The sequence below is a fragment of the Pangasianodon hypophthalmus genome, chromosome 11, assembly GCF_027358585.1.
Source record: "Pangasianodon hypophthalmus isolate fPanHyp1 chromosome 11, fPanHyp1.pri, whole genome shotgun sequence".
NCBI classification, from domain to species: Eukaryota; Metazoa; Chordata; class Actinopteri; order Siluriformes; family Pangasiidae; genus Pangasianodon; species Pangasianodon hypophthalmus.
In genome coordinates, this window is record NC_069720.1 from 18540535 (window position 1) to 18566083 (window position 25549).

Below are 25549 nucleotides of genomic sequence, written 5' to 3' on the forward strand. Positions count from 1 at the left end.
CATTCCTATTATCATTTACATTATAGCAGAAGTAAACAGTCATTTCCTAACCAGCCTTTAGTTTTATCTCCTGAAGTTAATAAGCCAAAAGTTTTTATCCTGAAGACTCTCCTGTCATGGAAAACACACCGATTGTTACAAAGCTCTGACACTGGTGACTCCTCCCATAAATGTTATATAAACATCCCCTAACAGAAACTTGATATACACCCAATATTTGATAAAACCTGCTCTCTCAACTCATGTAACCAGCAGCAGGGATGTGCCATGTCATGCGCAGGGCAGTCACCAACCTCTGCTCAGAAAGTTGCTAGATTTGCTATGCTCCTTTTGAAATAAAGTAGCTAACGCGGTCTAAAAGTCACCAAATCTAGCGACAAAGTTGGTAAGTTGGCAACACTGTACACAGTGTGCATGACTCTTGTGTATGTATATGTTTATGGTCAATTTCTAAGGAATTTGCATGCTGCTGCTCCCCAGATGGATGTAAGTACATCTGCCAGTGTGCACCAGTGCAGGAATGGGTTAAGTGCAAAATGAGAACTCCTGCACTTTCCTTCACACATTCAAACCCCAGCTAAGAGAACGGAAGGCAAGAGCAATGGTGAAACGCAAAGAAATGGAGTGAAGAGCTCTTAGTTAGAGCCATGGGATTTGAGAGAACTCGCTCTCTTTGTTTGGTAATGTGTCATTTTACACTTCATTTCTTAGCACTCGCTCCAGATTTTTGACTGGTGGAGAGTGGCCAAGGACTAATCACAAGCTTGGCTTCCTCTCCACTCTATCACGTGATCCACTGAGGCCTTTTACGAGGAAGTGGAAGCCACTTACTCAGGGTTTTTTTCAGTAGTTGTTTTCTTTCCTTCTTTCACCCCTGCTCTCTAGAGCTTGAAAATGCATGCATTCCCCAAATGGAGTCCTCTTCCCTATAATCCGGGTCATACTCTTCTGAATGTTGAAAGCAGAATATTTACATGTGGAATGTTGTTGTGGTCTGAAAATACCAGCTGTGATAATACAGACTCTAGCAAAGCACATATGGGCCAATTCTTTTTTAATGCAAAGTATTTTGTAAATTAGAGGATTTTATGCTTTTATTTGTAATTTTGTATTTTTTATAATGAGTGATGCTGTTTTTCATAATGTTTTTTTTATATATAATGTATCTATTATTACACTAGATATCAGCCTTTTTAGCCTTCACAAGATATTTCTGAAATAAGATGAGACATTCTTTCTAAACTCTTGGCTTATTTAGTTATTTTTATTAAAACATTTTGTTTAATATTTAAAGCATTTTCATCAACTACCTGATATACAGTAAGTGTGGCCACACAGTAGAACTATCTCCACCCTTAAACACACAAAAGAATTCCATAAATAAGTTACTTATCAACATTAATTGAGCTAGCCTAAGCAGTAATCTTGCTAAGTACAGTAGTTAGCTTAGATAAACTTACTTCTACAGCAGTAGTTGTTTGACTTTAGTAGCTGTATGGTTTATGTATATCATTTAATTAAAACCAAGCACTAACAACCTAGCTAACTTTTATGCTAACCATTATATTGTGTAAATGAGTACCCAGTGTTGTTAGCAAGCTACTATTAGCTATTATCTTATGTAAATGAGTAGCCAGTGCTGCTAGCAAGCATATTATTTAGTGAGTACTAAACTGAAGTGTGAAAAATAATAATAATAGCATTGTCCATTAAAAAAAAATGGAAGGATGATTCTGATGGTTCTGATAGCAAACATTAGACTATTATATATTGTAAACTAGAAGCAAGAGTTGCTAGCAAGCTTGCTAACACTAGGCCGACTATAATATTGTGTAATTAAACCAATAGCTAACAAGTGTATAGGGCAACCCTAACTACAGGGTGGGAATTAGCAATGATTCGTTTGTGTGAAATGATATCCTTTTTTGTTTTTACCTGATCGCAAATAGCCTCTGCCATAAGTTATGTATTAACTACAATTAAGAAAGGTGTGTAGTTGCAAGAGTGAGGAGTGTCTGGACCTGCGATTGCATCTGCAGACTGCCTAAGATTAAAAAAATTTAAGGAAATAGAGATGTAGAACTCACGGTCATTCTGATTTAGTCAGACTAATTTCCCATCACTACATGTGTTAGCAGTGAGTAGCAGTTCCAGGGTTTCAGAAGGGCCTGTTATTGGTCTCCAAGGTCAGTCTCTCACAAGCACATTAGGCTGAGAATTTCCATTAGCACGTACACTGCACTGACACCACTACTTGCTGTTATACTTATCACACACAATGAAAGAACCTCACCTCTGCTAGGAACACATGGTTAATGCGGTGCCATTCTGTAGCAGGAAGTGCATTGGGATTTGTATGGAAATCTGATAATGTGGTCTTAAAAGTTGTTAGATGTTAAGTCTTTTAGTTTTGAATTAAGAGAGGAATAAAACATGATGGGGTATAGGAAAATAATCAATGACAGGGTGGTGTGATGCAGCATAATCCAAAGCGGAGTTACTGTTACTATCCTGAAGTTGATTATTTTCCAATAACAGCACGTCCTGAAATGTTTTATTTCATTTATACTTCAGCAATTTGTCAAATATTAAAATTTTTCATTCATTAAAGAATGACACATCATACTTTTAACAATTTATAGATATTTAATGGTGTGGAACATCCATGAGACAATTTATTTCCTGTTATCACTTATATTCTAAGACAAAAATATAAGTGAGACCGGAAAGCACAAAGTTCTCTGTCCTGAAGACTTTCCCATGGCAGAAAACTTACTGACTGTTACAAAGCACTGACACTGGAGACTCCTTCCATAAATGTTAAATAAACATCTCCTTACAGAAAACTTCCCTATATCAACAATTATATTTCTTGGTTAAATAACAACACTTTTTTAAAATCTGTTTATTATTAGACTTTGATTATGTGGAGAGTTCCGTATATTTCCATGACCAGAAAACCAAGAGTCGATCATTTACACTGCTCTCTGGCCATGAAGGATGCCATGACTGTCTCCCCTCTCTACAGTAATAATACTTGCCAGTCAGTTAATTGCCCTTTGCTTCTATGTGTTGTGTGCAGTTAGAAAAGAAGCGGTAGCTGGCTTTACATGTCTCAGAGGAAGTACATTTTAGTCTTCGCTCTCGCACACAGGTAGCAGTAGGGTAAGCTCTGTCAGCTAGTAGTATGTATAAATTCAGTGAACACTGGGCAAAAAATGTAAATGTTAAGGGATTTCTTTACTTATGTTTAGTGTTCTATCAAATTCATGTCCATGAAATTCACGTCATGGACCATAAAATCAGCCTTTTCCCATGAAATTTGCTCTGAAATTCAGAATTGAGCCAAACTGTTCCTTCACTGGAGCTTGAGAAACTATTATGATTTTGGATGAACTGAAGCATCCCAGTCGCTAGTGTCCAATGTGAGATTGTGTGCGGCACAATTCCTGAAAGCAGTGCACATTTTGTTCTCCATTATGTTGTCCTTTGTTCTGCCATTGAATTTAAATTCAGTCGCTGGCAGAAATTCTGGATTTGACAAAAAGTTGGAATTATCCATCAACAATCCTAATTCAGGAAGTCTAGCACCGGCACCGGCTACTTAGTCATTACATTCAGTCATGGAGATAGGCTAGGCTACTACAATCCTGGGTGGTTAACATAAGTTATTTAGTTGCTGCCATGAAACCTAGTCTTTCTCTCTTCAAATCTGTGAAATCGGTAGTCTGTGAAATTTGTGAAAGGCAAATTTTACTGTGAGATTTTGTCATGTCCTACTCATATTATATAAATATCACATTGATAGTGACTAATGTACATAATAATGGTAAAATCCTCCGGAATGCTAACTGATTTAGTGTTTATGTGGTGCATTGTTTAAAAGAGTGCTTCAATCTAAATGTAACTGTTAGCTGCAACATGTATTGTAATCTGTCCTCTTGTCTATGCTACTACATCATCTCTGTGCCACTACAACCCCCATCGTCTCTGTGGTCATGCCATAAAACCATTTCATTTTGTGTTAAACCACTTTTTTGGTCATGTTCCTCCAAGGCATTTCCTATAACCTCTGACAAGGCCACACAGGCATCCATCATCACACCTTTTTCCCTGCTTTTGTATATCCCTGCAAATGTCATATGAAATGAGAATCTATCAGCGGTCTGAATTGCATTGGACACTCTTGCTTTGCGCCTCATGGGGGTGAGTCTGTCATAATTTCCTTGCCCCAAGGTGGCGGTGACATTTGTTGTGGGTTCAGAGGTTCACCAGGAGACCAAGAATGACTTCACCCAAATCGGAAAACCTTTCCTGATGGGAACCGTTGCTCTCGGTAAGAAAGACCAGGAAAACAAGATCTTGTTTTTCCCGGGTTTTTTTCTTGGTCTGCAAGTGATGAAGGAACTGAGAGATTCCTGTATGTGTTAATTGGGATGAGAGCTGTTTGTGTGCAGAGGTGCTTGTGCAACCCTGTTACTGTAATAGTATAGATGTGAGTCTTCTTTTCTGTCTTCTTTTTTTCACTCTGTGTGTCTCAAATTCTAATCTCATTAGTTGGCTGCCTCACTCAGATTGGTGAGGTCCTTGCACCACTTGCCCCTGGAGACTTCTGTCAACAGAGCAAAATATAATTCTGCTCACCAGAGTCTCACTTGCTACCCTTTTCTAATTTACAGCTTGAGCCACTGTGAGACCTTCAGAGGGATAGCTGCTAGTTTGTGAGACTTATTTAAAGGACTTATTTGAGTATGTATCTCTGTGGAACCTCTAATGTGATTCTTCTTTTTAAATAGTCAAGGATCAGGCTTTGTTTACAATTAGAGTAGTGTATCAGATCTAAGTGATTGGCCTCTATACAGTCCAGTGTTGCCAACTCTTTTCAGGAGAGAGTAGTTAATGCATGCCCAAAAGGGCACTAGAATTCAGCAATTGATGTCGTATATTATTACTTTTTTTAATATTCATTGAATAATCATGATAATTTGAATATAAAATCATGCTACATGAACAATGAAAATTTTCTGAAGAAACTCACATAATGTCATTGTATAATTATATTATTTCATGTGGAAAGAAGTCTTTGGTCATGGAACCACTAACTAACTAGGTATTTACACAATAGATTCAAGCCAACTACTTATGTATTTACAAAATACTATCATATCTGTCAAAACAGACAAAAGGAAGCAGTTTACACTTTAATTACTTGTAAATATCACCAAGAAGTTCAAACAAAGTGACTTGGTGGGACAAACTATGGTGATCACTGATTGGTCGTTAGGAACAATGGTGATCAGTGATTGGTTGTAGGGAACAATGGTGATCAGTGAATGGTCATTGAGAAACAACCGTCAGTGATTGCTGGGAATGTAGGCTCACACAAGCGCAACTCAGTCAGGCTATATACACTGGTGTTGAGTTGACCGAGCCTGCTCTGTAAACTCGTATAAACAGCAGCAGTGTTATAAGCTGGAGAGCTGTATCGAGTACAGGACAGTTGCTAAGGTCTACTCAAAAAGTCACAACATTTGTTGTTAGACTCTTTTTTGTTGTTTTTTTTTTTAAAAGCCACCTTGACAACACCAATACTGACACTAATCAGACTTGATTATATAAGATTTTTTAGAGGTAAATAGAAAACAGCTAAGAGAAGTATAATAGCCTTTTGAGGGTCGGCAGCTTTGTGTGTTTGTGTGTATGTCTAAAATCCCATAACAGGCTCTAGGGAGCAGCTGCAATTACAAAGGCTCTTACCTTTCTCAGTCCTTGTAAGCTGCTGTAATGTACCCACTATAATCCCTTGGCACTGTTTCATAGTTACTCATGACTTTCTTTTGTTGATGTAAAATTTCACTACTATGTTCATTTTAAAATATCAGGCATTAAAAAAACATTAGATTTCTTTTCCACAGTTTTGTTGAATAATGGCTGAAGTACACTTTATGAGAATATTTCACAGTGCACTGGGAGTAGCTGATGTTATTTATAGATGATGGACAGCAGTCCTTAATGTTTTAGTAATGTTTTTTGACACTTTCTTTATTGGCTCAGGTGGAATTGTCAACGTGATGCCATTCTTATTTTCTGAGATTTACCACAACAGAACACAGGTAACTTGTTCAATGGTATTAACTCTGTGTCACACTTCCTAGTGAGCTCATGGGATAAAATTTCATATTTTACATTTTTTCGACAGGTCTTGTGGTTCAGAAGAGCTGTACTGGGAGGACTTGCTACATGCACAATCCTAAACATATTATGGTAAGCATTGTTTCTTTAATTAATTAACCCCTTAAAGCCCCAGGACCTGTTGGCAGGTCCAGACTTCCAATTCCTCATATACCTTTAGATATTACATTCATAACAGTCATTGAATAATTCATAATTCATAAAAGGTTCACAGAGCATCTGGTTAAAACTAGAGGTATGCATCAGGACGAGGATCCCACAAGACACAACAAAAAAGTTACACAAGCAGGAAGCTTTTACTTTAATGTGGATGAGCAGTCAGATATGAAAGTCATGGGCATGGGTCATGGTCCTGGGTTCACGTTAATGTGAACTTGTCACTGTGTAATGCAGTTACAGCAGGATTGTCAAACATAGTGTCCACAGGCTGGTTCCAGCATGATAAGGGTTGTAATCTGGCCCACCATATACATTTTTAATCAATGCTCAAAACTGAGGTTGTCTTGTGGACCACAATTTAATTGAAAAAAAAGTTAGTCTCTGTTATTTAATTTCATTAACAAGCTGAAATTTTGATCCTGTAACCATGTTCCTTTCCAAAAGAATAAAATAAAATAGGGGTTTCAAAGCAATGGGTGTGCGTACATAGGCAATCACAACTTTTATGTTTTTCATTTGTAAATAGTTTTGATTCCCGCCCCACACGCTTCAGTATTATCAGCTATGTTGTGTAGATTCATGACATACAATATCAATTCAGTCTCAATTCCAAGTTTAACACATCAAAATGTGTTAAAGTTCAAGGAAGGTTTTGAATACTTATGCAAACCAATGTGTATATACTGTGTGAGGTATATAGTATGGTATATATGGTATAATTTATTAAATATAGTCCGTTTCTTATATTTTGTAGGTAATATTTTCAATCCATTTGTGCCTTCAGTACATTTCAAATAAATACCAATAAGTGAACACATTTCAGGGCAGTTCTTAATGTTTTATTGGTCACTAAAAAGATTTACCTAATCTGTTACCTAAAATGAGTTTGGCACCCCTGATTTGCAAAGTACTTTCATTCATCCTTAGTAATTGCCTGGTCAGGGTCACAGTGGTTTAAATTACTATTTTGTTTATATTTTGGGAAATAGAACCAGCTAAATTTGCCCAAGGCAATGGTGGCTCAGTGGTTAAGGCTCTGGGTTACTCAGTCGGGGCTCAAGCCCCAGCACTGCCAAGCTGCCACTGTTGGCTCTTAGGCAAGGCTCTTAACTCAACACACTCTCCAGTGGTGCTGTGTAGTGGCTGCCCTTGTGCTCTGACCCCAGCTTTTTAACAAACTGGGATATGCAAAGAAAAAAAATTCACTGTACTATAATGTATATGTGACAAATAAAGGATTTCTTAAATGAGTTACAAAATATCATAAGCAGGTACAAACAAAAATAATAACTGTGTGAGTGAGATTTTAAAAACAGTCCTGCCCTTATGTCTAAACCATAGTGATATGGTTGAGACTGAGGAACTGTCAGAGCTAGAATTCACAGACCATGCTGACAGTGCTGACATGTCTACCTCTTCGGTAGTGGTAGGGTTCATAAATAACTAAAAATAAATCAATAAATGGGGGGAAAAACCTTTTTGGCTTAGGCCATATCCACTTTGGGTTTGAATCCGAATACAGATACAAAAATTTGGAGCTCTAAACAGATACAGATAGTGGCATTGAGTTACACCCCTTGAATGAGTTGATGTTTGACACACTGTCAAGACGTTGATGTCATCAGCATCAGCATCCAGCTTGTCCCATCTCACTCAGTCTAACAAAATCAGTCCAATCTGCTGTTCTATCTAATCAATTCTTAAGAAACTATTGAGTTAGCAATCAACAGTATTACTCTAGAGAGCCAAAGCAATTACACGGGAGCAAATGAAATAAAAGAAGAGTGGGTCCAAGTAATGAGAGAATGTCCAGGCCATAGTACTTCTAAAGTTTTTGCACATTCTTCAGCTCTTATGCGTCTCCCTGTTTCATCTTGGTGGAATTGATTGTTGCTTACTGACTCATACCAGCTTCTAGCTGGCTTTCTCATTTGTACACAAGAGTAAAAGCATTCCTAATGGTGTTGCTTGTGCATTATTCATATAACCATACTTCTTTCTGCTTACCTGTAGCTAAGAACAAAATATTAGCACCTGTTTGCTTTGGTGTATTTCATCAGGCCTAGTCTGATATACAGTATTAGTTTCAGGGTTATTAGAGCATCCAATTCAGCAGGCACTAGCATGAGTTACATCTCTACAGAGCATTATTTGCTTTACTGCTTCATGTAATCCAAATGTATTTACTCTCACCTCAGCCAGCTTGGCCGTTTGATTTACCTCTACACTGTGTCATCCACTGCACCTTATTGAACTCTACTCGCAATCATTTTCTGGCCAGCCCTTCTAAATTGCCCATATTGTAACTCTGCAACAATGAAGTTTTATATTCGCTGTCAGCCACCTTTGTTTCCTTCAACAGGCTGCAACATTCATCTCGGCTCATTTGCATCTCACAAATAGGTTGCATCTGGTCTTTTAGTGATGAAGGAAGTTAATTGGAATAGCAGGAGACATGCTTTCAGAACGATCACCACACACCACAAATCAGCACATTAAGTCGCATAGTGTTTGCCTCTCAACAAATACACACACTGGCTCATAATGAATAAACAGGAAAATGTGTGGGGAGCACTTCTTCTAACCTGCCTTGTTTCTTTAGTATGAATGCTAAGGCTAATTTTCTGTTTTTCCAAATGCAATGCTAAATTTGAACATTTCATTTGACAGAAAAAAAATGCATCTAGCATTAATCTAGTATTTCCTATTATAAGATTACACTAAACCAAATATATGATTAATAAACTTATTTCTAGACATTTTTACTAATATCCAGCTTTAAATTTTCTTATTCTATTGGCAGATGCTTTTGCTTCCTTCTAGAAATAAATATATAAAATTAGAAAAATTATCTGCCAAATAGCTTGAAATTAGTAAATAAATAAATAAATAAATAAATAAATAAATAAAATGGTGTAACAATCTTATTTTAGCTTTATTGTAATCTTATAGTATAGTATTTACATACTATACTATGTAAATATGACTATTTTCAAAATATTTTCACTTGCTAAGCTGTCCTTTTTTTGTGAAATAGATGCTGTACAGATTAATAGTTAGAGCCTATTAAAGTGGAAAGCATACTGAGATCATTCTGGACCTTTTTTGTTCTCATAGTAAACAAAAAATAAATAAATAAATTTAAAAAAAAAGCAACACAAGCTGTGTACTTTTGATTGATCATCACTGTTAAACACACAATGTTCAAAACTGGTTTACTGGCATCGTACCTACAGGCTTTTGTCCCACACATCAATGTGTTAAGCAATTTCTCCTTGCTCGGTTTTGTCAGGTCATAATTTAGATATGTAATTATCACCGCAAAACATAAATCTCTTGTATCACCTCCAGTGGAAAGAGGACTGGAATGGTTTTGCACTGAGCTCTACTGAAGCATATCAGTGAAAAGATTAACAAATAAATCTCTCAGGAATCGGGGAAGCAAGTTTATCTGTTTATTTCTGATGAATTTATCTATTACTTTTTTACTTATAGTGGATATAAAAAGTCTACACACCCTTGTTAAAATGGAAGTTTTTTGTGATGTAAAAAAAATGAAACCAAGATAAATCATGTCAGAACTTTTTCCACTCTCAATGTGAAATTACAGCATAGAAAAACATTTTAATCAAAAATAAAAAACTTACAACAACCTGGTTGCATAAGTGTGCACATAAGTGGGACATCAGTGCATAGGAGGACATCACACATACCAGGGCAGTGGTTGGGCTACTGATCAGAAGGTCATGAGTTCAGTCACCACCAAGCTGCCACTGCTGGGCCCTTGAGCAAGGCCCTTAACCCTCAACTGCTCCGTTGTATAAAAAATGAGATAAATGTAAGTCGCTCTGGATAAGGGCGTCTGCCAAAATGCCATAAATGTAAACATACATTCACACCTAGGGGACATTTAGCATAGCCATTTCACCTACCTCATGTTTTTGGTAGATGGGAGGAAAACAGAGAACCCAGCGGAACCCCATGTGGACACAGGCAGAATGTGCAAAGCACCCCACAATCCCAGGATCAGACTGGGGACCCTGGAGCTGTGAGGCACTAATGTGACCACCTGCCTCACCATGCCACCCTTTTTGGAATGTTTATGTAGGGTTATGTGAGTTGTCATAATGTGCTTATCTAGATTTCATGTAGTATTATGAACATTATCCCTAAATAAGCTGTTGCTATTGTTATCAGAGTTACAGTATCATAATTCAGAGAGAAATGGATGGCTCCTTTCTCTCAACATTTCCTGTTCCAACTTTCAGTTTGTTCATATCTCACTTTCGTGCTCTCTCTCTCTCTCTCTCTCTCTCTCTCTCTCTCTCTCTCCCTGCAACTAGTGCTTGGCAAGGGTCATGGTCTAATTATATCTCCACCTGAAGGTGACATTACTTGCCACTGTTTGGGGAGAATTATTGATTTTATGTAGCACATTTATTGTCATAACACAGGCCTAGACTCTCTTATTTCCCTCTAACAAAACAGATTACCTACATGTAAAAACCAATTACTGTGCCTCTCCTTATTTTACACATCACCAGCCAGCATCGCCAGTGGTTTGTTAGGTATACTTTATCTTTAACATCTTACCCTTAGCTTTAACACCTTTAATAATCCTAAATTCCATTTAGGAAAGTCACAGTACAACAGAGATATGGCTGAGAAAAGTCGATGTCCCTATTTTATGTAGTGGCAACAGTCTGTATCTCTGCTCCCATATTTGTATTAGTGTCTGTACCTGTATTCAAACTTAAACCTGACGTGTGTCTGGATTAACCTGGATGTTTTTTTTCCCCAGAAACACTGAAGTACACTGAACAAAAATCAAGAGCTAGAAATGCCAGCACTGTCAGTATGGTGTGTCAATTCTGGTTCAGACAGTTCAACTAGAGATATGCTCAGGACTAATCCTGATTGTGCAGTTATTATTTTTATTTGTACCTGTTAGCAGAATTTTCTAATGGATTTAGTTGGTTCTATATGCCAAAATATAAACAAAATAGTAGCCTAATTTAAACCATTGCTACACTAACCAGGCAGTTACTAATAATGAATGAATAAACATTAAATGCACTGCACAGCAACTTGTTCACATTAATGAATGTGGTCCTTCTTAGTCCCACTTGAAATTAAAAACTTTTTCATGTGATGCACACCTCTAGTCTAAATTAGAGGTGGTATGATCAGATGTTTGACCAATGCAAGAAAGGGTAACAATTGAATTTAATTGAAGCAACAATCATAAATCGATTATTATGGATTATAAAGTATTATAAAGCCCTCATTATAGAAAAAGGACAGCCAACTGGTGTGTAAAAATTATTAATATTTTTAAACTGACTTGTAAATAGGCTAGCAAGGTGCCTGTAATTCTGATACTTACAGTAGTCCATCTCTATATCATCATCATTCGCAAGTTAATGGTAGGCCTAACCAAGATTCTGAACAAAGTTGGTCACATATTGATTGGAGGCTACCAAAGTGAATCCTAGCAGATTCAGTGGCATCATCAAATGGTTGCCTTAAGAATCAAAATCATATCAAATCCTATGGAAGCCTGACGTTTATACTTCTAGTCTAAACCAGATGCCCTGTGTGGGTTTCTTTAACAAAAAATAGTGTACCTCCTATTCCTATCTTTTAAGAACACATTATCTGTTCAGTCTGAATAATGTATTCATATTTAGTTACATCCCTAGAGGGAAAATCTCCTCAGCCAACTGTAGACTTTTACTCCATATGTATCTCTATTTCATCTGTGTCCATCAATCACTAGTGGTAACCAGCAGCGCTCGTCCTCTCTTGCTGTCAAATCTGACATAAGACAACACAGCCCAAACCAACGTCCTTATACCATCCGTATTGTCAGTGCTCTAAATCGATCAATACTGTCAGAAGGCTGTGTTGACATACAAGCCAATACAGTGAGTCCCTCTGTAATACTGATGTCTCTTAACGCCAAGCTTCCCACTCTGCTATTCCACAGTTTAACAATTTCTTTGTCATACGTGAGGCGAGGGAATGTTCTGACAAACGACATAACTAATGCCCCCTGGGTTTGATCCAGTTTGCTATAGGTGGATGCTGCTCTGCACAGCCTATAATTGAATCATCAATGAGCAAGCGGGGAGCCAGAGCAGACGCAGCTAAATTGTTAATGGCCGTTGGCTGCACATTGATCACCGCTGGACTCGGTTTGAGTTGCCTAACATTGATGAGCTATTGCATTCCACCTTGCCATATTTGTCACCAGAATGTAACCCCTACTGCCCCCTCCACCACTGTGGTCTGAGTAGGAATATTTACCATGCAGCCCTGCCTGTGAAAAAATGGAGTCTTCTAAACAAACTGAAAGGCCATCAAAAATTCACACATCATGAGGTGTTTCATAAATCCAGAGATGTTTGTAAAGTGACACAGAGATGGACTCCACGGCACTCCATTTACAGCTCGAATAAGGTGCCAGGTAGCAGCACTTCAGTTATTAGTGCATGTTAAAATACACAGGGCTTGCAACCACTCCTGTTTTTGTGAAGACAAGTGTTTTAAGGATACTTTCACTAGCTATGGAAGGAGCATCTTGGTCTGATCTAAGGTTTTATGGTTAGTGTCAGCTCTCTTATTCCTGCTGAAGGACAACTGATAGGCCCTCATGTTGTTTCTCTTATCCATTTCTCAGCAGTCACAAACCTGTTCATTGCTAAATGTCCATGAGACCAAGCTTCTTTTTCTGTTTTTTTTTTTTTTTTTTTCTGGCCTTCATTGAAATAATTCATATTCTTATTGATTAAGTTCTAGTGGTTTCTACTTTCAATAGATCTTTCTCTCTCCTTGAGCTAAAGTGGCACCTTATAGCGTCAGCGTTCTTTTGTTTTCAATTCAGTTTGTGGTTCTTTGTGACTCAAGAGCTCTTTCTTTCTGCAGCTGTTGGCCTCTTTTCAAAAAGAGGCCTTTTATCTTGATTCTAGGTACAGCCTCAGGGCATGTTTTTCTAACTGTAATCAATCTATTTCTTAGAATATAACAGAATAATCACTATTCATCTGGGAAACTTAATAAAAATTGGAAATATATTTAAATTTCTCATTTACATTTGGAATTTCTGACAGCTGCAGGATATATTGCAGTTTATTATGAGTGCTTTCCACATCTCCAGTCACTACAATTGTCTTAGATTTCATCATGCTATCAATCTGTCCATCTTAGTGCTATTCCTCTACCAGTTTACTGCTCCATTCCAGTCTAACTCCTAAATCTTTAAGGTTGTTTTGGCGTTTATTCCAGGCCATACAGCACTATCGATTCCTTGTCCTTGTACTCGGCACACAAACACTTAGTTCATAAAGCCTGTAGGATAGGAATGCAGAGGAGGAACATTGGCTGGCCTGGATTATACTGTTTGCCATATGCTGTCTACTGATTTCCTGCAGTCAGAACAAGGTTCCTTCTGAACTGCTCCCAGTGCTCACTTCCAGCATTGCACGTCTTATTTATTTATTTACCTCAGAGAGTCTTAGTGAATAAGAGTGCAGGTGTAGGTTCAGAGAAAACTGAAATAGAAAAAAAGGTGAAGAGAGTGGATACTGCGATTGGAGAGAGTTGAACACAGAGAGTGTGTGAGAGAAATGGAAATAGAAGGCACAGAGAGAGAAAGAGACAAAGAAAGAGCCCTTGTGAGACGACCTCATCTGTCACAGACCGACTTTGTCATTAATATGCGGCAGCTGCATGCTGATGGCTGGCACTGACCCATTTTCTCTCTCGAATCTTGCCGAGCGATGGTGAGAGGCGCAGGTCTGAGGATAATCCGCTTTGTGTGGAACACCCAGGTAGCATGGCTAAAGACAAGCCTTTTGGCATACGGAGATGAGCTGTGAACACAGACACTCGTGTCCTGTGATAATGACTTCTCTTTGACCACTGGACTGTGATTATGTAAGCAGCAGGAGGATGGCAGTGTTCCTGATCTCCAAGAATAATAACCATACAAAGCAAAGCCATCTTTCATATTTGGCCAAGCCAAAAAAATGTCAGGGAAATAAATTTCATATTTGGCCAAGCCAAAAAAGGTCAGGGAAATAAATGTGAAGCTTTTAATATAGACTGGGTGAGAGAGTCTAATAAAGAAATGTAGTGATTAATTAATGACCAATTTTGTGGCAAAATGATGGAATACAGAGTACCATGCAAATACAAATAAATAAATAAATAAAACCACCTGCCTAATATTGTGTAGGTCTCCCTTGTGCTCCAAAACAGCTCTGACCCCTCGAGGCATGGACTCCACAAGACTTCTGAATGTGCACTGTGGTATCTGGCACCAAGACGTCAGCAGCAGATCCTTTAAGTCCTGTAAGTTGCAAGGTGGATCGGACTTGTTTGTCCAGCATGTCCCACAGATGCTCGATCGGATTGATCGGATTGGTTCCTCAAACCATTCCTGAGCTATTTTTGCAGTGTGGCAGGATGCATTGTCCTGCTGAAAGAGGCCACTGCCATTAGGGAATACTGTTGCCATTAAGAGGTGTATTTGGTCTGCAGCAATGTTTAGGTAGGTGGTACGTGTCAAAATAACATCCACATGAATGACAGGACCTAAGGTTTCCCAGCAGAACATTGCCCAGAGCATCATACTGCCTCCGCCGGCTTTCCTTCTTCCCATCCTGGTGCATCCTGGTGCCATCTCTTCCTCAGGTAAGTGACACACACACATACCCGGCCATCCACACAATGTAAAAGAAAATATGGTTCATCAGACCAGGCTACTTTCTTCCATTGCTCCATCGTCCAGTTGTGATGCTCACTTGCCCATTGTAGGTGCTTTCGGCAGTGGATGGGGGTCAGCATGAGCACTCTGACCGGTCTGCGGCTACGCAGCCCCACATGCAGCAAACTGCGATGCACTTTGTGTTCTAACACCTTTCTATCATAGCAAGCATTAACTTTCTCAGCAATTTGTGCTACCGTAGCTCTTCTGTGGAATCAGACCAGACAGTCTAGCCTTCACTCCCCACGCACATCAGTGAGCCTTGGGCGCCCATGACCCTGTCGCTGGTTCATTGGTCATCCTTCCTTGGCCACTTTTGGTAGGTACTAACCACTGCATACTGGGAAAATCCCACAAGACCTGCCATTTTGGAGATGCTCTGTCCGTCTAGCCATCACAATTTGGCCCTTGTCAAAGTCGCTCAGATCTTTACGCTTGCCCATTTTTCCTGCTTCCAACACATCAACTTCCTGCTTAATATATCGCACCCCTTTACAGGTGCTACTGTAATGAGATAATTAATGTTATTCTCTTCACCTGTCAGTGGTTTTAAAGTTATGGCTGATCAGTTTATAAAGACACTATAAGAAACATATTTTTTAAAGGCACTGGTATTGGCATAACATGGGAATATATGCTTATATTAGTTTATGTAATTAAAGCCATGACAGAAACCTAGTGTGCTTTCAGACAGAGCCACTGACTCCTCCAGATCAGAGCATAAATGTTCAAGGCTGCTTTATCCTGCATTGCAATATCTACCCTGTATTTAATGTAGTAGTTATTAAAAAATTGTGTGCATGGATGTTGCTGGTGTTTAATATTTCACATAGCATATGTTTCAGCAATTATTGCATATTACTAAGGCACCGAAACATTGCCTCCTGTACATACTAATTTTAGCTCAAAGTCTGACTCAGCCTAACACTCCTGCTGTGTTTATAACCTGTGAGGGGATTATAAACCTATGGAGGGCAAAAGCAAAGAATTATCCAGTGGATTTATCAAAACACACTGTTCCTACATCTGTGATTAATCGTGAGGTTTTAAACAGGTGTACAAGCTCTTAATGTATTATAATATAAATCATGTACTATATTTACCCCCACACAAGGGAAATAATCACATCTGATCTTGTGTTCATTAAGCAGTTTCAAGAACAAATTTACAATGTTTATTCATTTGTTTTATTCATTATCTCTTTGCTCTAAAGGAGGAATGTTCCGCCTTCACAGAGAAAGTCAGATCCCCTGTGAGGTAGAGAATGAAGAATATGTCTCTTTTTCTTTCTCTTGTTCTGTCATTCTCATACAGGTGTTGGGCAGTGGTAGAGATCGTTCCCCAGATGGCTTTCGAGCCCGTCCTGGAGGAGAGGCTCTTAAATACCACCTTGGTCCGGATGGAGACCACTCAACCGGCACACACATTTATCTACTCCAACATCTCCCTGGAGGAGTAAGTGCGCACGCACACGTGCACACACACACACACACACACACAGTCTTACTTTTCTTGTGAGGATCATCCATTGACAATTATTAATGCAGCTAATTAATACTACGCCCCACCTAAATCTAACCCTAACCTTAACTTTAGTAAGCAAAATGAAACAGTTTGGCTCATATATTTTTCCTTTATTTTTTCAAATAAAAGCTGAAGATCTTTAAAGCAGTACTCCTCGTGGAGACAAGGCAAATGTCCCCACAAGATCAAAACTGTCAGATATTCCTATTCATGTGGAGACAATTGGTCCCCATCAGGATATAAAAGTATGGCCACACACACACACATTTATCTTACTATCCTTGTGAGGACCTTCTACTGACATAATTATTAATACAGCATAATTAATGCTATGCTACACCGCAATCTAACCCCAACCTTAACCTCAGTAACCAAAAGGAAATAAAAGCTGCAGGGATTTTTTAAAAAGCAGTTTTCCTCATGGGGACCAGCTAAAAGTCCCCAGAAAGTCAAAAGTGTCAGATATTCCTATCCTTGTGGGGATATTTGGTCTCCACCAGGATATAACTACATACAAATACACTCCTCTTGCTATGGTTTTTTTCTTTTTTTTTTTTTTTTTTGTAAAGTGGGCCAGATGTGTCACTGGTCCTCTTTCATGTGTGGGATATATTGGCATTGATTAGGTGCTTAATGCTGGCCACTCAGTCCATCTTCTGGCTCTTTATCACTGCTCCACCTCCAGCGCTGAAGTGGCTGATGACGTCTTGCATAGAAACAAATAAAATATGTAAGATATAAGAGCTGGAACAGTACATAACAGGGCTTCTAGGTATGCTTGGTATTAAATGTGAAAGACTAGCACTCTCAGCCAGTTCCAGCTCAATAAAACAACACACACAATTATGCTCCAAACCAAATGGGCACTTTTTAAAAAACAGCTGAATTTTAATAGTTTTGATACAGAGTACTATAGCTTGTGTTAGCTCTCATGTATAAATGACATTTATATACACATAACCTATAGGTGGGTACACAAACAGGAAGCCACGATAGCTATTATTGATTGGAAGCTACATTAACCAGTTCTTCCACAATGAGGGATCCTCTTAGTGCTTATATTGGGCATCTCTGAGATTCCAAATGTTTAGGTCCAAGGTGATTCACCTTTAATGAAATACGAGAACACATAACAAATGTGCTCAGCAGCTCATTGTCTTGTGCATCTAGATAATAGATATTGTACACACAGTAATATAGCATTACAGTATGTAAAATATTATTGAGCGCTTCCATAATGTTTAACGGACACCTAGACTTTGGGGTAAAAAACTTAAACTCTAAACCTCTTCCCCTCTGCAAACATTTAACACTCTCAGCTTCTCACTCTCTCTTTCACATTTTCAGAAATCCCATATAAAGAGGCTAATTTATGTGTGCATTCTAATAAATTGCTCATGCAGGTGGTTTAAATATGGCTTAAACCAATTAATACCTGCCCTTTGGTCATATTTACACACACAATTATCATTCTCAAAGTGACTTTCAGGTGCAAAATTAATCTCTTTACATAGAGACCTCCAAATTATATATTAAGGCATACTCACATTACACATGTAAGGACTAAAACATGGCAGGACATGCAGCTATAGAAAAATAATCAACAATGGCATAGTGTGACATAGCCTGACATAAAACAGAGTCACTGTTAGCACCCCAAATTTGATTATTTTCTTACACCAGCATGTCCCAAAATGATTTATTCCTCATATAGCACAGCAATTTGCCAACAGCCACAATTTTTATATTTATTAAAGAATGACATTGTTACGCCCCCATGGCTCAAGAAGGATGTAACAAAAACGGGGACACACAAGAAAGTGCAAATAATGTACAAAATTTATTAAGAGAATAAAACTATACAAAAAAAGAAACAATGTAACATGAACTAGTCAGGAATCGGTGGTGTAAAGTTAAGTGTATGCATGAAAATATACTGGACCGTAGCAGTGTTGGATGTATAACGTAAACTAAACAAGGGATAAATTCACATATTTACAATATATTTTTTGTGAATCCATTTATTCCTGTAAAGCTGCTTTGTGAAAATGTCCATTGTTAAAAGCGCTATACAAATAAAAAAGAAAGAAAGAAAGAAAATCCAAACGAAGCCAGATCCTCTGAGATCCTCGTACGTCGAATATCAAGGGAGTAAGCCTGTAAAAACAAAGACCAACGAACAAGCCTTTGATTCAGGCAATGAAAAGAATTCAGAAATGTCAACGGGTTGTGGTCCATGTAGACAACAACTGGTTGACCCGAACCAACATAAACGTCAAAATGTTGTAACGCCCAAATCAAAGCCAAAGCTTCCTTTTCTACCACAGAGTAATTCAGTTGATATGAGTTAAACTTGCGGGACAAGAAACTGACAGGGCGGACCACGCCTTCCTCATCATCCTGTTGGAGAACAGCCCCTGCACCAACTTGGCTTGCATCCACCTGTAAAGAAAAAGGTCTCTCAAAGCAAGGGCCAGCAAGGACAGTAGAACAACACAACAAAGATTTGACATTGTCAAAAGCCAGTGCACAATTTGACAACCAAACAAATTTTGCCAGGTTCACTGTCAATTTGGCCTCTGACAAACGCCTCAGGTCAGCACACAAGCATTTTAACTGTGAATCCCAACTATCACTAAACACTACAAGGTCATCTAAATACACCACACACCCCTCAAGGCCTGAAACTACTCGGTTCATCAGCTGCTGAAAGGTGGCAGGTGCATTTCTTAACCCAAAACTCAACCTTGTACGAAAAGAGGCCTGATGGAATAATAAATGAGGAAATTTCCTGAGCTCTTTGGACTCAGCAGCACCTGCCAATACCCTCTCAGCAGGTCAAGCTTGGTTACGAATTTGGCAGAACCAACCTGGTCAATGCAGTCATCCACTCTCAGAAGTGGGAAACAGTCAGGCTTTGTCACACTGTTAAGTTTACGGAAGTCTGTGCAAAACCTTACTGAACCATCAGACTTTGCAACCAGCAGGCAAGGAGATGCCCAGTCTGAATTCGAAGGAATCGCTATCTCATTTTCCAACATATATCTGATTTCGGCTTCCATCAGCTTTCGTTTCTCTGGTGACACTCGATAATAACGTTGTTTGATAGGAGAAGCATTACCCACATCAATATCATGTTCAGCCCAGTCAGTTCGCGTTGGTGTGTCCCCAAACAATTCTGGAAAACTCTCTAACAAAGAAATCAATTCTATAGACTGTGAAGGTGGCCCTCAAATTTTGCTTCAAAAGGAGAAGACGGCAAAAGACATGACACAAGAACCTGGTCTAGTGGCTCAAAAACACGGCGCTCAGTTTTACGGTCATACAACCGTTTCATATTCTTCTGCTGCTTTTCAAGCTTAACACTGGCCAACTGTCTTGCTTGTACCAACCTTTGACGAAATCCCTCAACATACAAAAGCAAATTTTTTGGTGAATCTGAACTTTTAACTGAATTTTGAAGCACTGCCAAAAGCCCACGAACTTTATGACCAAAAACTAAGTCATTAGGACTAAATCCAGTGCTTTCTTGCACAACCTCACGTGCAGCCAATAATAACCAGGGCAATCCGTCCTCCCAATCTCTATCCAACTATACACAATAAGCACGAAGGAGAGATTTCAAAGTTTGATGAAACCTCTCCAACGCTCCATGGCTTTGTGGATGATATGCACTAGCAAGATTATGCTTAATTCTTAGCTGTTTCAAAACTTGTTGGAAAAGATGAGATGTAAGGTTTGTACCCTGATCACTCTGAATGATTTTCAGGATGCCAAAAATTGACAAACTGCGACAAGGCTCTTAAATTTGACCGTGATGTAATTGTGCGCAAAGGATAGGTGGAAGGGAAACATGTAGCTAGACACATAACAGTAAGCAAATATTTGGGTTCACAGTTTGCTGGAAGTGGATTTAACAGAACCGGTTTCAAGTTCTGATTTGGCTTACTAGTAACTTGACAAGTATGACACTTTTTAACATAAGCTGAAATATCACGCTTCAATCGAGGCCAAAAATATAACGCAAAACCCATTCATAGTTTTTCCTAACCCCAGGGTGACCAGATTTGCACAAGAGTCACTTACTCATCTGCAACTTCGCACGACGACCAACTGCACTAATCACTTTCCAGTGTCCCCCAACACATGACTAAATTGTAACGTGACGTCAAACTATTCAAACGGGATTTCCCTCAAAACGTCACGCACAAACGAACTGTGTTCAAACGAATGAATGAAATCCAAAACGAAACACAACGAAATGAACGAATTTTTCAAATATTTCAATCATTCTTACACTATCAAACAAATTCTGAAGAGGACGAGCCTCCATTTGTTACGCCCCCATGGCTCAAGAAGGACGTAACAAAAACAGGGACACAAGAAAGTGCAAATAATGTACAAAATTTATTAACAGAATAAAACTATACAAAAAAAGAAACAATGTAACATGAACTAATCAGGAGTTAAGTGTATGCATGAAAATGTACTGGACCGTAGCAGTGTTGGATGTATAACGTAAACTAAACAAAACCCAAACGAAACCAAGTCCAAAGTGCAGCTCACGCCTGGCCAATTGCCATACTGCTTTTTAAAAGGTAAGGCGGGAAACCAACAGCAGGTGTCCTCAATGATCCCATCCAGGAACAATCAGTTGGAAGGCGGAGCAATTGCACAATTCAAACCCAGGGAGGACGCACATAACGCATGGGTCGTCACACATATTTATCAGTTGATAGTAGTTGTGGAACATCTGCAAAAAAAAAAAGTTTACTTGCCTTATAACAGCTGTAAACAGTCATTCCTTTACCAGCCTCTTTTTTCTCTCTCTTGAAGTTAGTAAGAAGACATAAAATGAAGACATAAAATGCAGTTTCTCATGTTACAAAAAAAAACAATAAAGCCCTCCATCCTGAAGACTTTTGCATGTTGGAAAACTTATAGTTTACATCTGACTGTTACAAAGTTCATTAATATAAACCCTGCAGCTAGAACCTCTGTCAGAGCTGCTGTTATAAAAAATTAATCAACACCTTCTGGACAGGGACAATTGAGCATTCAACAGTCTACAACATACAGTATTAATGCACAAAACAGAAATTTGAAGGACGCAATAGAACTTAGTACCTCAGTTTTCAGATATTATCATATTTGTGCATATTCTATACAAGCAAATCAGAGCTTTAGTCTATATTGAAATGTGAGCTTTGTTCCAGACACAAGATTCTATGCATGAGTAGTTCAGTACATTTGGTTGAATGTGAAAACAGTTTCCGAGCCGAATTCACTCTGCGAAATCTTTGGGCCAGCTGAAATCTATGATCTGGGACACCATAATGTGTAAAAAGCTGGTTGTTGAATAATGTGAATGACTGGACTGGTGACATTACTGTAATTCCTGTATTAGTGGTATGGAAAAGGGTTGTTGTGGTCTACAAAGACAGAAAGCCTTCTAGTATAGAGTGAAAGACATTCAACCAAAAGTGAATATAACTCAAATACACTGAATTTTGTATATGAGGCTCCATCTGAACAGTTAACAGTGTTTTTCAAATGTATTCCTTCATTCATTCATCCTCAGTAACTGCATTACCCTGGTCAGTGTCCAGAGCCTAACCAGGGAAAGTTGGGTACTAGGCAGGAATTCACTTTGGATCTGATGCCAGTCCATCACAGGACACCATGCACACACATGGTCATACACTCACTGGGCATGTACTTCTGCAGGAGCAATGTTTTTAGCAGGTCAGAGGAAACCACAGAGCCCAGGGGTAACCAAAACAGACATGGACAGTGCATGCAAAACTCTCCACAGACAGTAACCTGAGCTCAGGATTGAACTGGGGACCCTGGAGCTGTGCAGGCGCAACACTACTTGCTGCACCACCGTGCCACCCCTAGCAAATATAAAGAAATACTAATTAAATAAATAGTGCAGTATTTAAATTATTTTGATAAAGACAAGGGAAGTAACTATTGTCTCTTATTTTTTGGAAGAACTGCACACACATGAGAATGGATGTATGAGATGTATAACACTGCACAACTGCAAGTTGGAAGGAAATTGTGTGAAAACAAATCTGCGATGATGAATCATGTGTGCAGAGTCAGGCCAGGTATTTGAGCCAAGTGTGAAAACACCCTTAAATCAACCCTTATCCAGTTGAAGTGAGAAATAATGTATAATGACAGCTCCTCCTTTCTGCTTCCTGAGACTTAGACAGAGCCTAGACAGTGTTTTAAAGTCAGATTTATGCCTGAATAATTCAGTGTATTCCTGTTGGTTGGATAACATTATAAATATTAATAATAATGTGGGATAAAAACGATTGCATTTGAGTCTCTCCAGCTAGCCATGCTTCTGCCCTCTTTGCTTTACGGTCATTATTTAATATAAGGCTTTTCTGACACTATTCTGATTACTCATCAAGAATTAGAGAGTTTTAAAGATTAGTCCTCCTTGTCATTACACATTTGTATTTTTCCCCCAATTGAGTATGAAAGCTCAGCTGGGTCAGAGGTATAATTATCTGTAATAGTCATATGCGATCTGTCTGTGTTGGTGCATCACTCATTATTAAAAACAGTAATATTATTATTACTACAATAATGTGCTTTTGTGCAAAATGAAACAAATTCCTGTCCTCGATGTTTTAGCACTTGGGTCCTCACAAGGAAAGTAAGACAAAATGTGTGTGTTGGGGTGGGTGGATGGGGGGATGATCTTTGGCAGGGGGGCGGGGGGTTATGTCTTGTACATCTTGTTGGGACAAGGATAGGTATAGTGTTAATTAGCGGTATTAGAATTATGTCGATGTGGAAGGTCCTCATAAAGAAAGGCAAATATATATTTTTATCTTGGTGAGGACCAAATGTCCCCACAAAGTTATCAATACCTGACACTTTTGATCTCACTGGTCCATTTGAGGAAAACAGTTTTTTTGTTTATTTGTTTGTTCGTTTTTACAAAATCTACAATTTTATATTAAAAACTGAAAGAGCCAAAAGATTTCCTTTTGATTACTGAGGTTAAGGTTAATGTTAGATTTAGGCGTACACATAGCATTAATTAACTGCATTAATTAATACCTGATGTCAACTGAAGGTCCTCACAAGGATAGTAAGACAAATGTGTGTGTGAGAGATATCGACAGGTATAGTGCTCATGGTTAAGAGGGGAAAAATGGTTGGATGAGTAGCAGAGATTGCACAGAGCAACAGTGCCCCCTGCAGATAACATGAGGTATTCCAAAATTGAAAAAGGAAAGGAACAAAAAAAAGTAAATGGATTCTCACGTCTCAGATATGAATCTTGTCCTGATAGACATGGTGTAAACGCACCTGAAACATACACACTCCTGAAAACAGCATTTATGAACTGTAGCTAAAAGCCATTGAAGAACCTGCTCACTGATAAAGTTTAACTGAATAGAGCTCATTTGGCTAAATGTCGAATCTGTACATTTCATTTACAACCAGGTATACCAACAACCTAGGATCACTCTCTCTCTCTCTCTCTCTCTCTCTCTTTATCCCTCTCAACACCCTGGCTGCAGCTCTCTAATGAGGAATCAAGAACAGTAGCCATGCTGGTCAGCTCTGTTTATTGGGATTGACTCACCTTCGCTTAGGGATTAAAAAGGATTACATTTCCTCAACCTAATCCAAATTGATTCTCCAAGCTAGTGATATATATTGTGTTCTTTCTGAGAGATCAATTGTTAGACCATTTGAAGAACCTTTTAAGATCAAATGTCCAATTTTAATGTAATTGCTGTGACTTTGATCAAACCTCATGTTACAAACACCATCATTTCCATTCACTGCTCATGATGTCCGCTCTCCTTTTCACTATTTTTCAGCAGAATCTCTTTCATATTGTTTTTTGTGAGCCAGCAATGGCCTTATTCAAATGTGCACACTGCACTGTAGGGCTTTTTTTTTTTTTGCCTGCGCTGCAGAAATTAGACAAAGACTTGGGGACGAAGCCACAAAAGCAGCGAAGCTTGATAAAAATGTGGGGCATCTGATTTCCTGGCGAAGCCTTTGGGACGTTTTGGAAATTGGAGGTCAGAAACGGAACACTGCACACAATCCACCGGCTATAGAGAAGAAAGATCCGGGAGCGTTCAGAGAAAGAAATAATTAAAACCAAGAGAAATTCATTGGTTCTGGAGTTACGGGGAGTCACAGGGAGTCACAGAGAGTGGCGGTTCCACTGCATTACCTGCCTCCCTTCTGAAAGCCACTGCTTGAATATTTTAAAGAGCAAACAGCACTTGAATCTGACTAAGACCGATGTGTATTTAAAAGTAGATTAAGGAAGATGAATAGTCAGCCATTATTGTACACTGATGGACTTTGTGGAGCATTTTGATTGTTTCTTTCTAATATAACTGCTATAAAATAGTGTAGCAGTACCAGTAATGTTTTCATACTGTCATCAAAACCCTAGCACATGCACAAGACCCTTCAACAAAGTCAGAAAGTCACTGTATGACATTATATTTGCTATAATATCGTTGTTGTGCAGCCATCATACCCTGGAACCTTCGTGATGATTCCCCACCAAATCGACTCTAGTTTCGAATGACAGGGAACACTGTCAATTATTCAGTGTTCATAGAACCACAGTTACATACATGATTAGCATTCTGTTTTCACTCCTACTAACTGCCAGGGGTAGTGAGAATCACATGGATAACATGCCATGAGGAACAAACCAACCCACCTCAAGACTGGAAAGCATATACATGAAGATGACCACCAAGAGATGCTTCTCATAGAGTGGCATGTTGGGGTAAGAGCCAGGCACCTGGCTTGCTTATATGCCATGGTGGTGATGTCCATCAGCTAGTGCGCCAGTCTCCATTTAGACACACTGAAATCATCTGGCCACCAGTG

At 38.8% G+C, this 25549-nt stretch overlaps 1 protein-coding gene across 1 annotated transcript in view; it reads left to right on the forward strand.

Moving 5' to 3' along the window:
• si:ch211-51h4.2 (uncharacterized) overlaps positions 1–25549 on the forward strand; it is a 116076-nt gene that overhangs the window by 54029 nt on the left and 36498 nt on the right. The window contains exons 7-10 of the mRNA XM_026914759.3: positions 4237–4336; positions 6055–6113; positions 6200–6264; positions 16436–16576. Coding sequence (XP_026770560.3) covers positions 4237–4336; positions 6055–6113; positions 6200–6264; positions 16436–16576 — 365 coding nt within the window. The remainder of the gene's footprint in view (positions 1–4236; positions 4337–6054; positions 6114–6199; positions 6265–16435; positions 16577–25549) is intronic.